Here is a 14,650-nt window from a genome sequence, read left to right as displayed (position 1 = left end):
TTGTATGTTCATGCTGAGCGCGGCTCCCGCTTCAGGGACACCGCGCTCGTTTTTTTTTGTGTGGAAACTTTAAGACTGAGTGCGGCGCCCGCTAGGGACAACGCGCTCATGTTATTTATTTATATTTTCTCAGTGTCCGTCCTGCTGCCAGAGCGGCTAGTTTTTTTAATGGGTAAGTTCAGTGCAGCGCTGCCTCGCATGGCGCCCGGTTTCATGTTTTTTTTTTCTTTATCTTTCTGCACCATTGCAAACTACAGCACAAGAACAGGCCTGCCTTTCTCATTTTATTTACGATCATTTGCCGGTAAACCTCGGGGCTTGCTATTTGGTCGGGGCAAAAAAGTGAAACTGAAAGTTCCTCGTGTAACAGAGAAATTTCTCCCTGGCCGTAGCTAAGTTGCAAAGACTCTTCCTACCACTTCCCCCAGGTTCAGACAGGCCCCCATTTCACTCGTAATCAGTGGGCGTAGACGAACTCCAAGCTAATCAGGGCTCGTGCTGGTCCGTAGCAAAGCTAAACCGCTCCATTGAACGCTTTGGCGCCATTCGTACAGGTATACTAAATGCATGGATGATACATGTGTGCACGGCACATAGTCATTATACTGGATATATTATGCATGGTATGTCTGTGTGGTAACCGATCTAGATGCAGTTTGTGGATTCATGGCTGCTATAATTAGGGTGTGTTGTGCAGCTTGGGCCCGGTACAACTACAACTGCTGCATTTTTCACAGCTACGCTGCTGCCCAATCATAGCCGCGCTTGTGATTTTACTGCGTGGGCGCGCTCAGCACCCATCGATCCCAGGCTCCGTTCCATAAACAACTGCCACCGGGCAGAACCAATTCAGAGCTGGGCCTTGGAGGTACGAGGCAGTGGAAATGCCCCCAGAGCGGGCAAAAACGATGTGTCTTTCCTTGATTTAGAGCTGGGTCTCCCTATCTCAATACCTCTGTCAAATAAAGGTGCCCCCACCTCTTATTTTCTTTTGTGTGTGGTGGGGGCAGGGGTGGTTGTAAGTGTGGGGAGGGGTAACAAGTGCACATTGTTCTGTGTCTCCGGGGAAAAAAAACAGTTAGATAAACCATAAATAATTGTAAAGTTTGCCCGTCCTACCACAATGGCTGAATAAACACCCCCATGTCCTCAAATCTCCCCATACTTGGTCAGCCAGGGGTGCCGGCTTCACAAACAGCATCTGCATACCTCCGAGAAACATTGGTGTGAAGGAGTGTCGGTGGACAAATAGTCAAGGAGAGTGTTTAAACCCCACTTTATAACAAGCACAAACAAGATGATAACACTGGGAGGGGTGGGGGGGCTGGGGCGGGCAGCACGGACTTCCCTGGGTCGATAAGTCACACAGAGAGGTTCAAGGAGGTGTCTGGCATCTGGCTGCTCCGAGTAGGGATCCCTCCCAGTTGGAAGCCCAGGAATGCTTTCTAAAAGCGTGTCGAGGCCCTGTCAGCGTGGGGACCAAATTAGGCAAAGCTTAGGCAGTTTGAGTAAGCATACATCGTACAGGCACCAAGATACAGAGGGCAGACACCAACGGAGGAGAAATCCTTGCCACAAGGTGCCTGTAACACACCCACAGAAAAAGGTTTATGGCCTAGCATCTCGGCGCCTGGCCTTCCCTTCACAAGTCTCTTTCTGTGCCTCACGTGGCTTCCCAAGATGTTAATCTGGTAGGAAAAATAAATAAAAATAAATAACTAGAGGAATGTGGCCAAGGTTGAGTCAACGCCCTCCAAACATTTATTTCCATCTCACCCCAGAATCTTCTTTTTTCCCTATATCCAAGCCAAGGTCTGATTAGATACAGTGATAACAAGCATTTACAATGCAATAGGTCTCGCAGTTACGCGAATTTCAGCTATTGGCATCCTAAATAACAATGCCTTTTATTTATGTTTTTAAAACAAAAACAAAAATAAAAGGCATTATTATTTGCAATGTCAATAGCTCAACCTCGCGTAAATGCGAGACCTATTGCATTGCAAATGCTTGTTTATAATACCCACCAATGCTCAAACAACCTCAACCTCCCAGTTCCTCCCAAACCGTCTTATGCTGCCTCAATGTTCCATGCTCTCCATCCTCAAGGCCCTTTGGATTGGAAACCTTGTCACCAGAGATCAACATGAACACATACAGCAAGCACAAAGATTTGCCTACCCTCAAAGTACCTCAACTAATGCTCGCTCTACCTATGTGTGTTCTGGTCACGCTACCCACCTTGCACCTTCTTGTTCCTCCGGTATTTCTTTACCAGTTCTGGAAGGTGCAACATCCTCTTTATTTCAACAGAGGATGTAAGCCTGGATACCCTCCCAGGTGATTAGCCAAGCTATACAAATCCAGATTGATTGATGGATTGAGTGAATAAGACAACACTGTACTGTGAGAGACCCATCTTTACCGATTTATAGTCAATACATCAACAAGTTGTATGTCATATTTCTCTTTCAAAAGCACTCATGCAACAAGTGCTTCTGCTCTGGTATATTGGTCCCAGTTCCCATGCAACACACATTGAAGACTGGAGTAAAGGGCTCATCTTCAGGATAAATTATTGTTCACCGCTGAAAGTGTGCAATAGGGTGATAACTCACAGTGAGAACACCGTACATGAAATACAATATAGCATTATGTCACATGCAAGGGTCGCCAATACTGACCTCTCCCCAAATGCCGACAGTGTCCCGGATGTCATTCTTGCAGTAGGAGAGCTGCCTGATGCAGTTGTTGACGGCAACACTGCTTTTCCCAGGAGCCAGGTCTTCTTCCGCCATCTCCACCCAGCCCAAAGAGCGCACAGCAAAACACTGAAACATAAAAAAAGAAAATAATGTGAAAAAATAGCAAAAAACGAGGGAAAACATGACAGAGGTTTGAGCAAGCAATGACTGGCACAGAGATGGTGTAGAACATTCTTTTGTCTCTTTGAGAGACCATCATGCTCTATTTATACTCGTCTTATAGTCCTGACATTAAGTAATTTCTTACCATTCCATGTTGGGAAAAAGCGTTTACAACGCATCATTTACCACGCAATACCTTTACCACACATGCCTTTTTCAACAAAAATGTAAATCAATATTAGGTAATTGAAACCCTTTATCTATCTATAGATATCTATCTATCTATCTATCTATCTATCTATCTATCTATCTATCTATGTATCTATCAATCTATCAGGAATTAGGGCAAGGGTGTTTTAAGGGTTATGAGCTGGGAAAGGCTATACGGTGGTAACGGTGATTTTAGAGATGGGCAAGTGTACTCGGTGGTAAAGGTGTTTTAGGGTTAAGGGGTTGGTAGGGGTATAAGGTGGTGAGGGTATTTTTAGGGTTTAGGGTTGGGTAAGGGTATTGGGTGGTAAGAATATCTTTGGGGCTTAAGGAGAGTAAAGGTATTGGGTGGTAAGAGAATTTGGGTTTAGGGTGGGTACAGGTATTCAGTGGTAATGTTTAGTGTGGGTAGGAGTATTGTGTGGCAAGGGTGTTTTTAGGGTTTAGGGTGGGTAACGGTATTGGGTGGTAAGTGTGTTTTTAGGGTTTTGGGGTGGGTAAGTCTATTGGGTGGTAAGGATGTTTTTAGGGGTTAGGGATGCGTAAGGGTATTGGGTGATGAGGGTAATTTGGGAGTTTAGGGGTGGGTGATGAGGGTATTTTTTAGGGTTTAGGGGGGTAGGGGTATAGGGGTAAGGGTGTTTGTAGGATTTAGGGTTGGTAAGGTTTTTTTTAGGGTTTAGGGGTGGGTAAGGGCATTAGGTGATAATGATATTTGTTGGATTTAGGGGTGGGTAAAGGTACTGGGTGGTGAAGGTGTTTTTAGGGATTAGGGGGTGGGTATGGGTATTGGGTGGTAAGGGTGCTTTAGCATTTAGGGGTAGGTAAGGCTATTGGGTGGTAAGGGTGTTTTTAGGGTGGGTAGATGTATTGGGTGTTAAGAGTGTTTTAAGGGATTAGGGTGGGTAGGTGTATTGGGTGGTAAGAGTGTTTTTAGGGTTTAGGGGTGGGTAATGGTATTCGGTGACAAGGGTGATTATAGGGTTTTGGAGTAGGTAAGGGTATTGAGTGGTAAGGGTGTTTTAAGGGTTTCAGGATGGTTAAGAGTATTGGGTGTGTGAGGGTATTGGGTGATAAAGGTGATTTAAAGGTTTACGGGTGGGTAGGGTATTGGATGGTAAGAGGTGGTTGAGTTCAGTGGTCGATAAGGGAATATATATAAGAGTTTCTATAGCGGTTGCACATGGAAGGTTGTATGATGGAACCACGCATGCCCTTACATCGCATGCCTTTACCATGCATGCCTTTGCAACAAAAATGTATGCATATATCACAAAGTGAAACCTCCTATATTTCTGAAAAGAACAAAGGTTACGGGGACGGTTTAGTTAGGTTCATATTTCACTCGTACAAAACCATAGAAATTCATCAGTTATAGTTACCTGTGCTAACTTTAAATTGCACCCCTGCAATGCACTGCTTATGACCTCACATATTACATCACTCATGACATGGTCAGTGGCATCACTGATGACATCTCAAATGCCATCACTGATGACATCATCCAGTGAGTAACTGTTTTCTAAGAGTTTATGAGTGGTAAAGATATGAGCTAAAGTTAAGATTAGTATACTAGGTGCACAACTAACGAGTGATACTACTTCTCACATGTATTATGTGAGTGGCTGTGTGATTGTGTATCTGTGTGTGAGTGGGTGTAAGAGTGGCTGTATGGGTGTATGAGTGGCTGTGTGAGTATATGAATAAGTGAGTGACTGGCTATGTGAGAGGGTGTATTTGTGAGTGAGTGGGTGTGTGTGTGAATGACTGTATGGGTGTGTGAGTGACTGTATGGGTAGCTGAGTGGCTGTGTCAGACACTGTATGGGTGAGCAAGTGTGTGTATGTGTCGCTGTATGAGTGACTGAGTGGCTGTGTGAGTGGCTCTGAGTGAGTGACTGAGTGGGTGTATGGGTGGGTGTTGGGTGAATGGATGTTTGAGTGGCCGTTTGAGAGCGTGTATGGTTAAGTGAGTTTGGTGTCAGTGGATGTATTGCACACTGTCTGTGAGAGTGGCTGTATGAGTGAGTGAATTGGTGTGTGAGTCGATGTATGAGTGAGTGGCTCTGTGGGTGTGTGAGTGGTTGTATGGGAATGTGAGTGGTTGCATGGGTGTAGGAGAGATTGTATATGGGTGAGAGTAGGTATAGGTTTGGTTCTGTGGATGATGTCATCAGTGATGTTATTTGAGATGTCACGAGTGATGTAATTTGTGAGGTCATAAACAGTGCACCGCGGAAGCATAAGTTACAGTTCGCTCAGGAACTATAACAGCTGAATTTCTATGGTTTTGTATGAGTGAAGTATGAGGCTAACACCCCTGTAATCTTTGATTTTTTCCAGTGAAATTCTAAGGTTTTTCAAATTTCATTTCCTAACTATAACGTCCATGCAATGTTTGTTTTTTTGCAGTGAATTTCTAGGGTTTAGTAAATTATATTTCCTAACTATAATGTCCCTGTAACCTTTAATTTTTAAGTGAATTTCTATGGTTTTTTTAAATGTTATTTCCTAACTATAATGCCACTGTACCCTTTGTTTTTAAGTGAATTTCTTAGGTTTATAAAAAATGTATTTCCTAACTGTAACTAATAATCTGTGAGAGTGAGTGTGTGAGTGAGTGCATAAGTGTCTTAGTGAGTCTGGCAGTGGGTGTCGGAGTGTCTCACTGGGTATGTGAGTGGATGCTTGAGTGTCTGAATGGGTCTGGGAGTGGCTGTGAGAGTGTCCGAGTGGTTCTGTGAGTGGGTGCATGAGGGTTTAAGTGAGTCTATGAGTGCGTGTGAGAGTGTTGAGAGGGTCTGTGAGTGTCTGAGTGGGTGTATCAGTGTCCGAATGGGTCTGTCAGTGGGTGTGTGAGTGGGTGTCAAAGTGTCAGTGTCGGTGTATCATTAGCTGTGGGAGTGACTGGACCACAAAAGAACTGTAACTGCGACTTAATCCAAAAAGACTCCGCAGTTTTGCACAAAATATCTAACCAATTGGAGAAATTTCTACTGGTTTATTTCTAAGTGCTACCTCCTTGGGTAAATGTCCAGTAAGTATTCTACATTACAGCTGTGTAATGGAGCATGAGGAAATGTCATCAATGATCTTGTGTGCGTTTTGGCAATGTGATTGTTCCTAGTACATCTTTATCCAGAAATATGTGATAACATAAATCCTCCAATAGAGAAGACAACGATACTACAAAGAGGCAAATCTCCACCAAACAAGGGTCTTTGTATAGGAAGCAAGGGCTTCTTTGTTTGGTGGAGATGTCCTCATATTCCTTGGCATCAAGAACACCTCACCAAAATTGGTAGGAAACGTGCCTGAGGTGCCTCCTGTTAAGGTGTCACTGATCCTGGCAAAAGGCAGGAAAACCTTTACATACTACTAAGGTGGGTGGGGCCAAACGGTAAAGCTTTCAAGTGATTTGTACATTCTAATACTTGCAGTAATTTAAAGGGAGAACCATGTACTCTGCTCTCAGCAGGTAGTGACAACAAAGGACCAACTCGTCATGGTCACTACAGATGGCCTCTAATAGCTCAACGATGCATTCACCTCAACGTAGCATTCCAGATCGACTTTCAATATTGAATTGCTTAGAAAACAAACTTGGAATCATTTGTCCTTTAAAGTGGAGCTTACGCTAGGGCACCTGCTATGCTTATATTTATAAGTGCTTCCTGTTGAGGTTTAATTTCTTTGCAGAGAGCATCAGGGCTAGAGCAACGCTGTGGACCCCATCCCCCGGGGCCCTACCACGACTTAATTGGGGGGAGGGGTTGCGCGATCCTCCTCACAAGACTATTTCAGCACCAGGAACCCCAGACGAAATTTAATGCGAAATGTGGGCCTGCGACCCCCTCCATGGGTCAATCTCGGCCCCGGGGAATCCCATCCCCCTGGGGCCTGCCTAAAATTTAATGGGGGAGGTGGGCAGCACGACCCCTCTCCCTGGGCCAATTTTGGCCCACGGGACCCCCTTCCTGGGGCCCAGCCACAAATCGATGGGGGTGCATTGCCAGCCGGCCCGGCCAGGTCTCCCTGGGTGCCCTGGAGCCCACTCAGCTGTGCTATGGTACCGCAAGAGGGAGCCTTAAGGCCCCCGTGGTCCCAGCCGGCTCCCCGCCTCCTGGGGGAGCCTGCATTGCTCTCGCACACAGAGAGCCGCTGGAAAGGCAGCACCCTGTATCCAAGAGCAATAGTTTCATCTCTTTCCCTACCCGCATGTGTGCAGATAGGGAAAGATATGAAATTGCAGTTAAAAGCATATACATATCTATAGCCGCGCACCGTGCGAGCACCCTAACGTGCGCGAGCGTAATTCTGATTGGTGGTTACATGTTGGTCAACGTTCGAATCGGTCGAAATCAGGAAGTGTCGGCCGCCATTTTGTTTGTTTTCAGTGCGAGAGTGAAAAAGGAAGGTGGCGAACGTGAAAAGGGGGCAGGGTAGAGAGTTCCTGACCCCCTAGCCTTTGCCAGGGGGTCCCTGAAGGACCCCGAAGGCAGAAAAAAACATTTGAATTTTTTTTTTTTTTTAAATCGCAGGGGTGCGCGCACCGTGCGCGCACGGTGAAAAACACACGTTATAGTTAGGAATTAGCATTTAAAAAACTTTGCAAATTCACTTAAAAAACCATAGGTTTCACACATGTTATAGTTAGGTGGATATTTCACTCGTAAAAAAACAATGAAAGTCCCCCGTTATAGTTAGTTCAGATAACTATAACTCGCGCGGCCGCCACTCTATCACAAGGATGATGTCATGAGTGATGCCACTGACCATGTCATGAGTGATGTAATATGTGACGTCATCAGCAGCGGATTGCGGGCGCGCGAGTTATAGTTATCTGACCTAACTATATCGGGGGAATTTCATTGGTTTTTTACGAGTGAAATATCCACCTAACTATAACATGTGTGAAACCTATGGTTTTTTAAGTGAATATATATATATATATATATATATATATATATATATATATATATATATATATATATATATATATATATATAACCTACTGGTGGTCGCCAATAGCCATTTGATATCTTGACTATCGTTCCTGCCTAGCCTTGAAACCGGACTCTACCAAGCGCGTCCACGAGGCCTGTAGCGCAGATCTCAGATACCCTATGCCCGACAAGGTCTGGTCCTATTGATGCTCACAAACGATAGTGGTATCCATTAATGCTAAACAAACTTCTGCATTTTAAATTCCTACATAGGCATATATCGCCCCTGCAGATGTTACTTAATTTGACTCCACGCACCTTTCTCACTATCCTAAATGCAGACCTCAAGCACTTCACCTGGTCATGCCCTGTCATCCATAACTAATGGACCGCTGCAATATATAGATTTAATTGTGTGTGTATGTATATATATATATATATATATATATATATATATATATATATATAAATATGAGAGAGAGAGAGAGAGAGAAAGAGAGAGAGAAAGAGAGAAAGAGAGAAAGAGAGAAAGAGAGAAAGAGAGAAAGAGAGAGAGAGAGAGAGAGAGAGAGAGAGAGAGAGACTGAGATTGAGATTAACTTACCTGATATGTAGCGTGGTTGTTTTTGAAAACACCACCTCAACCTAATAGTTCCCACTGAAGCCTTGGCAAAGACAATTCTCCTGGGGTAATGTTTTCTCAAACCATTTTTCAAAACAAAGTTCAACGTAGGTGCACAGAAAGGCCTTATGTGAAGGCAAATTAGCAATAGTGGGTTTTTCAATAAGAACTGGTGCAATTTTAATATCATAAAAAATATTTGTGAACTTAAAAGATCTGCCAGCATAATGATAGATCTGCTACCACGGATTTTCATTTCGGAGCTAGTTTGTGGGTGTTCCTGGATGGGTTACTTGAAGAAATGTGTGTGTTTGTGGGTATTCACATATGTCTGTGAATAGTTTTGCAGCATGGATATGCACAAAAATGTCTCCTGTCAATGGCAGGAGTAATGGTTTCTATATGGTGGGAACATAGAGGGAATGCACCCGTATATAATGGCAGTGTAGAGCAGTAGTTTCTCCACGGGTAAAAATATTTCACAGTTGCAGAACAAACAAAGTCCACCTAGTGGAAATTCTGCATTTGTACGCATGTGAGTACAGCTGGAAATCGAAGGCGGGGTACACTTTCAAGCGTATTCCTGAGATTCTTTACAAATACTGTTACATTTTCCCTGAAAATAGGAGCCCTACAGGAGCAATTGTACATTCTAGATCTTTGTTAATAAAGACTTACGCGTTTTAATTTCTGTAAAGGTTCACATAACTTTAGAATTCCAGATATAACATGAGATTTAGGTGTATTTAATACCCAATAACTACTGTCGCACAATTATGTTCAAGGGTTAGGGAAGGAACCAGTGTGTTTCACTTAAGTCAAGCAGTTTATTTACTGCAGTTGTAATTGGCATAAGGGGCATTAGGTTGGCCCGCTCTGTCCAAAAAACCTTTTTTGGGGGTGGGGGTGTTATTGCAGTCCTACAGGAGTCCCATACTGTGGTTCCGGCACATCAGTCTCCCCACAGGATGTAAGTGACAGGAAGAGAACAAGCACAAATCTGCACACTTCGGTATTGGACTGCAGTACTCTCTTATGCTGAGAGTCTCCACCATTACCCCTTCGGCAAACATTATATCATATAAAATCACCCTTATAGTGGCACAGAAAAACAAACCTTAAACTGTAAACCCTAAACTGTCTTGAGTGATTGTTTCATACAGAATTAATTTGAGAATTTACAACTTTAGTATAGTGACTGGAAATTACAGATCTCCATTCTGAGTTGTCTCCTGGGACGAGTACAAGGAAAATACAATGAATGGAGGTAAAATAACTTAAAACATGATGTTGAGGTGATTGTAGAAATAGGTAGTCGGACAGTTTAGTTTCTCAAGGATAAAGAGGTTCTGCAATTGCTAAGTGGGTAATGTCTTCCGAGGGAAGCTTGAATGCCACAGGTTTGGGGAGGGTACTTTGTTTTTTAACTCAATAGGAGGAACCATAGTGGAGCCAATAGATGACTATTGGCCACATCCTCAGTACTTTGCGTCACAGTATCTGTGACTTTATGCAGTTGATTGATTGGAGAGTGTTGTAAGGAGGAGACAGGTTTGTCTTCAAGGTTATGAAGAGCATTTATTAAAACCATTTACAAAAGAGGTCAGAATCAGGAAAAATGTCACCAACTGTCTACAAAGAACACTTTCTTTTTTTTTTTTTTTTTTTATTTATTTATTAATGTTCCACAGAGATCCACAATAGAAAAGCAGTACAACTGAATTTATACAAAAAAAACAGAGAAAGAAAGAAAGAAAAAAGGATTTTTAGTCAGATAAATGATCAATAAGCGGTTGCCAAATAGCAATACCAAATTTCTTTTTGCGTGGTTTTTTGAGCCTATACATACTGATTTCTAAATTATACAAGTTAAATAATTTGGCCCGCCAATGATCAAAACTCGGAGCATCAGGTTGTAGCCAAGCAGTTGCAATAGATAATCTGGTTACAGCAGCAACAATAAACAAAAAGTATCGAAAATTAAATAAGCTTTGTCCCTCAGATAGCTCTCCTCCAATCCCTAATAAAATCCAGCTTGAAAAAACAGACACTGGTTTACCTAAAATTTGAGACAGAAAACCTTCAATTTGATTAAACCAGTGACGTAAAGAGGGACAGGAGTAAAAAATATGTAAAATATCGGCATTAGCCAATTTACATCGGAAACAGACTGCTGAGTTAGGAAATTGGGAGGAATTGCCCCATTTCCCGATAACCGCAGGAGTGCGATACAAATTAAACAGGGTTTTAAAGTGCTGAGCTTTTAATGAGGCAGAGTACAGAGTCCTGTGGGCAATAATAATCGAGTCTTCAACGTTGATGAGAGGAGATGCCAACCATGTTCTCCACTTCAAATTAATTTTCTCCAGGTCATCTACTCTCGAGTCTAATAGTATCTGATAAATAGAGCCGATTCGTAACTGAGAATTTATAGCATCAATAATACGAATAGAGACTAATTGAGAAGTATGTTTGTGAAGGAAATCCCGGATCTGAAGAAATTTGAAAAATTGATTGTTGGCTAAATCAAATTTCTTTCTAAATTCATCAAAGGAAAGACAAGAACCCCTTGCAGAAACGAAAGCCCCTAGCCGTGAAATCCCCTTAGAATACCATTGTCGACCAACTGAATCATAAAAAATAGAGGGAAGAAGATGTGGAGCAATTAGGGGGGTATAGATAGTATATTTGGGGATGTGAAACATTTTTTTAAGAGTTTTCCAAACAGAAAAGGCAGAGGAAAGTATCTTAAAACGAGTGCGCTTATAGTAGCTGCCATCAATTTCGATTTGTAAACAATTTTTGGCATAGCTACCGAGTGCCATTTGATAGATTGAAGGTGCTTCTGCCAAATTATTAACCTCTTCCCCCGTAAGCAAGATGCGCATCTTTAAGAGTAAACAAGAAATTTGATATAATGCAAAATCGGGGATTCTCCATCCCCCGCGATCAAATGGTAGTGTCATCCAGCGTGAAGCTCTCCGAATTCTCCCCGGGGCCCAGATGTATCTTTCACAAAGGGATTGCAATTGTTGGATCTGATGCTTGGAAACCAATAAAGGTACGGCGCGAAAAAAATAAAGTACTCTTGGAAGAATAACCATCTTTAAAAGATTAGATCTACCTACAAGCGTAAGATGTATGCTCTGCCAGGATTCCAGCGTGGATTTGGTTTTGTCTAGAATATCGTTCCAATTAGCAGAAACCAAATCGTCCAAATTGGATCTAATCTTAATTCCAAGATACACCACTTCTTCAACTACCCTGGAATCGGAGATCGAGGGTAAATTCAGAGAAAGACATTGAGTCTTGGTAGAATTGAACTTGTAACCAGAATATCTACCAAAAACAACCGCAAGATGTTCAATGACTGGAAGAGCAACTTCTAAATTAGAAGTGATAACCGTAATATCGTCTGCATAGGCAAGGACAATATATGGGAGATTCTGGGTTACAAATGGGGGGATTTGGGCATTCAACTCAAGCATTTTCACAAAGGGGTTAATGTAGAAGGCAAATAAGAGAGGAGAGCAGGGACATCCCTGCCGGGTCCCCCTGTAGATTTTAACCACCTCGGATTTAATTCCCATTGTACAGATCCTTGCCGTAGGGGCTCGGTAAAATATCTGAAGAGCACGAAGAAAATCGACGCCAAATCCCATGCGCTTCATTATTTCCCAGAGGAACAGCCATGCGACCCTGTCGAAGGCCTTCTCGGCGTCGAGCAGAGCGAGGCCCAGAGGTCTGGATTCGACCTGCGCGACGTCGAGGAGAGCAACAACCCGGGCGACATGGTCGACTGTACCTCGGCCCGGGACAAACCCATGCTGTAAAGGTGAAACCAATTCCGGGATAAGCGGTGCCATTCGATTAGCGAGAAGTTTTGCGTACAGTTTCCCGTCACAATTGATCAAAGAGATCGGACGGTAAGACCCTGGTTGATCCGTAGGCTTCCCTTTTTTATGAAAAATGACGATATGTGCTTCATCCCAAGAATGGGGGGGAGATCCCTGCCTGGCCGCCTCAAAAGCACATAGCATATCTTTCCGAACTTCAGAAAAAAATACCTTATAAACCTCCATCGGGAGAGAATCTGGCCCAGCAGCCTTGCCTGAGGGCATCTTGAATAATGCTAATTCTATTTCTTCACATGTTACCGGACTTTCCAATCTTTCGGCATCGGCTGGATCCACTTGTTCCCAATTCAATGCCGGAAGCCCGAGATCGGCTGGAAGATCTACAATATTCGGTTGGGCGTATAAGTCGGAGTAAAAATGATGGAAAGCCTTCACAATAGACTGTGGTTCATGAACTAATAGACCCTGAGCATTGTAGATAGAATTAATCATTGAAGCTTGTTTTTTTGCTCGAATTCTTTGAGCCAAAAATCTCCCAGAGGATTCACCAAATTCGTAGAGTTGCCTCCTGTAAAGATGGTGTTTAAGTGCGATCTCCTGTGCCCAGACGAGGTTAATATTAGCTTTACACTGAGCAAGTTTATCCAGACTTGTTTTAGGATCAGCTGCTTCCCGTAGCTGAATAGCCAAATCCAATTCAGCGTTTTTCAGAAGAGTAAAAAGTTCTAGCATTTTTTGTTTACAAGATTTTTGAGCAAACAGACCGAAGCTAAGAACCTCGCCTCTGAAACAAGCCTTAAAGGCGTCCCATATCCCCGCAGGGGAAGCAGACCCACGATTACATAGAAAAAAGTCCTGAATCCATTTCTTCATATGTGCCAAGAATAAGGGGTCATATAATAGTTTCCTATCAAAAGAGAAGGTCTTGATACCTTTTGACATGGGAATGTTAGATAAAGATATGATTACTGGGGCATGATCAGATAAAAGTCTCGGAAAGATTTGGATTTGAGTACTAGGGGCCCAAGCAGCTGGTATAAAAAAATAATCTAATCGGAACAATTTATTGTGCGGAGGGGAAAAAAAAGTGTACCCAGGTTCCTGTGGACAAATCGTGCTCCAGGCATCTACCAACCCGTGGTCCAGAACCAAATTCCTAAGAGCTTGAAAAACTTTAGGTTTGCGACCTTTATATGAGCAGGAAGGGTAAGTCCAATTACTGGAAAGATTAATGTTCAGATCCCCACAAAGAATTAAAGGTGAAGGCCATAGAGCTAGTTCCCCGTTTAAAAAATTAAAGATACTTGGTTCGTCCAAATTGGGGCCATATATAGTACATAACGTAAAGCTAGTCCCCTCAACTGAACATTCGAAAATAGCCCAGCGACCTAGGATATCCACCGAAGAGCGACCTAGAGGGACTAAAGAGGGTCGAGCTAAAATAGCGACGCCACATTTTGTATCGGATTGTTTAGATGTGGCAAGTATAGAATATCCTAAGTCAGTTAACTTCTGCCTATGAGTCCAAGAAATGTGGGTCTCCTGCAAGCAAATAATATCAGGAAGAGTAACTTTCAGTTCTGCTTGGATCTTTTTCCGTTTATCAAAATTGTTGAGGCCACAAACGTTATATGTACCTATTCTGATCCCCTTATCAGCCATAAACCAGCATATTCTAAATAACCAGTGCGGATAAACCTACAGAATAAAACATAAAATATACAATACGAAAAAAACAACATCAAAAAATCAGTGATTTGTGGAACAAGGTGTTTTATGATTTTAAATGTGCCCCTCCCAACCCCCAACCCCCACCCACCACCCACTGAGCCCACCCTACTTGAAGGCATTAGGACCAAGGTCCTGGTGATGGAGAGTGGGAGACGCTCCCTATGGCGCTCCCCCAACCATTCAGAAAAGAGAAAAACCGGGCAAGTAACCATTTAGACTAAACCCAAATTAGGAACCAGACTTGAGTGAATGTAGATACTCCTTAGCTAAAATTTCAGAAAAAAAAAACTTGCTCTCGCCTTAAAAAACTATTTTCAGTTTTGCGGGATTGAGCAGAAATGCTTGACACCCTTTAGCCAAAAAGGGGGGAATCAGCTGGCGGAGCTGCCACCTCCGCACAACAGTCTCGTGACAGAAA

The 14,650-nt window shown here is 42.9% G+C and overlaps 1 protein-coding gene across 9 annotated transcripts in view; it reads right to left on the bottom strand.

Moving 5' to 3' along the window:
* The window catches only part of APBB2 (amyloid beta precursor protein binding family B member 2), a 1,135,523-nt gene that overhangs the window by 266,724 nt on the left and 854,149 nt on the right, over positions 1-14,650 (bottom strand). For all 9 annotated transcript variants that reach the window (XM_085642196.1, XM_085642193.1, XM_085642198.1 and 6 more), the window contains one exon: positions 2,685-2,831. In XM_085642196.1, the coding sequence (XP_085498322.1) occupies positions 2,685-2,831 (147 nt within the window). The remainder of the gene's footprint in view (positions 1-2,684; positions 2,832-14,650) is intronic.

This window comes from Triturus cristatus, chromosome 2_2, assembly GCF_964204655.1.
Source record: "Triturus cristatus chromosome 2_2, aTriCri1.1, whole genome shotgun sequence".
Lineage (NCBI taxonomy): Eukaryota > Metazoa > Chordata > Amphibia > Caudata > Salamandridae > Triturus > Triturus cristatus.
Note: the sequence above shows the minus strand (reverse complement) of the source record. Positions and strands in the feature narration are given on the sequence as shown.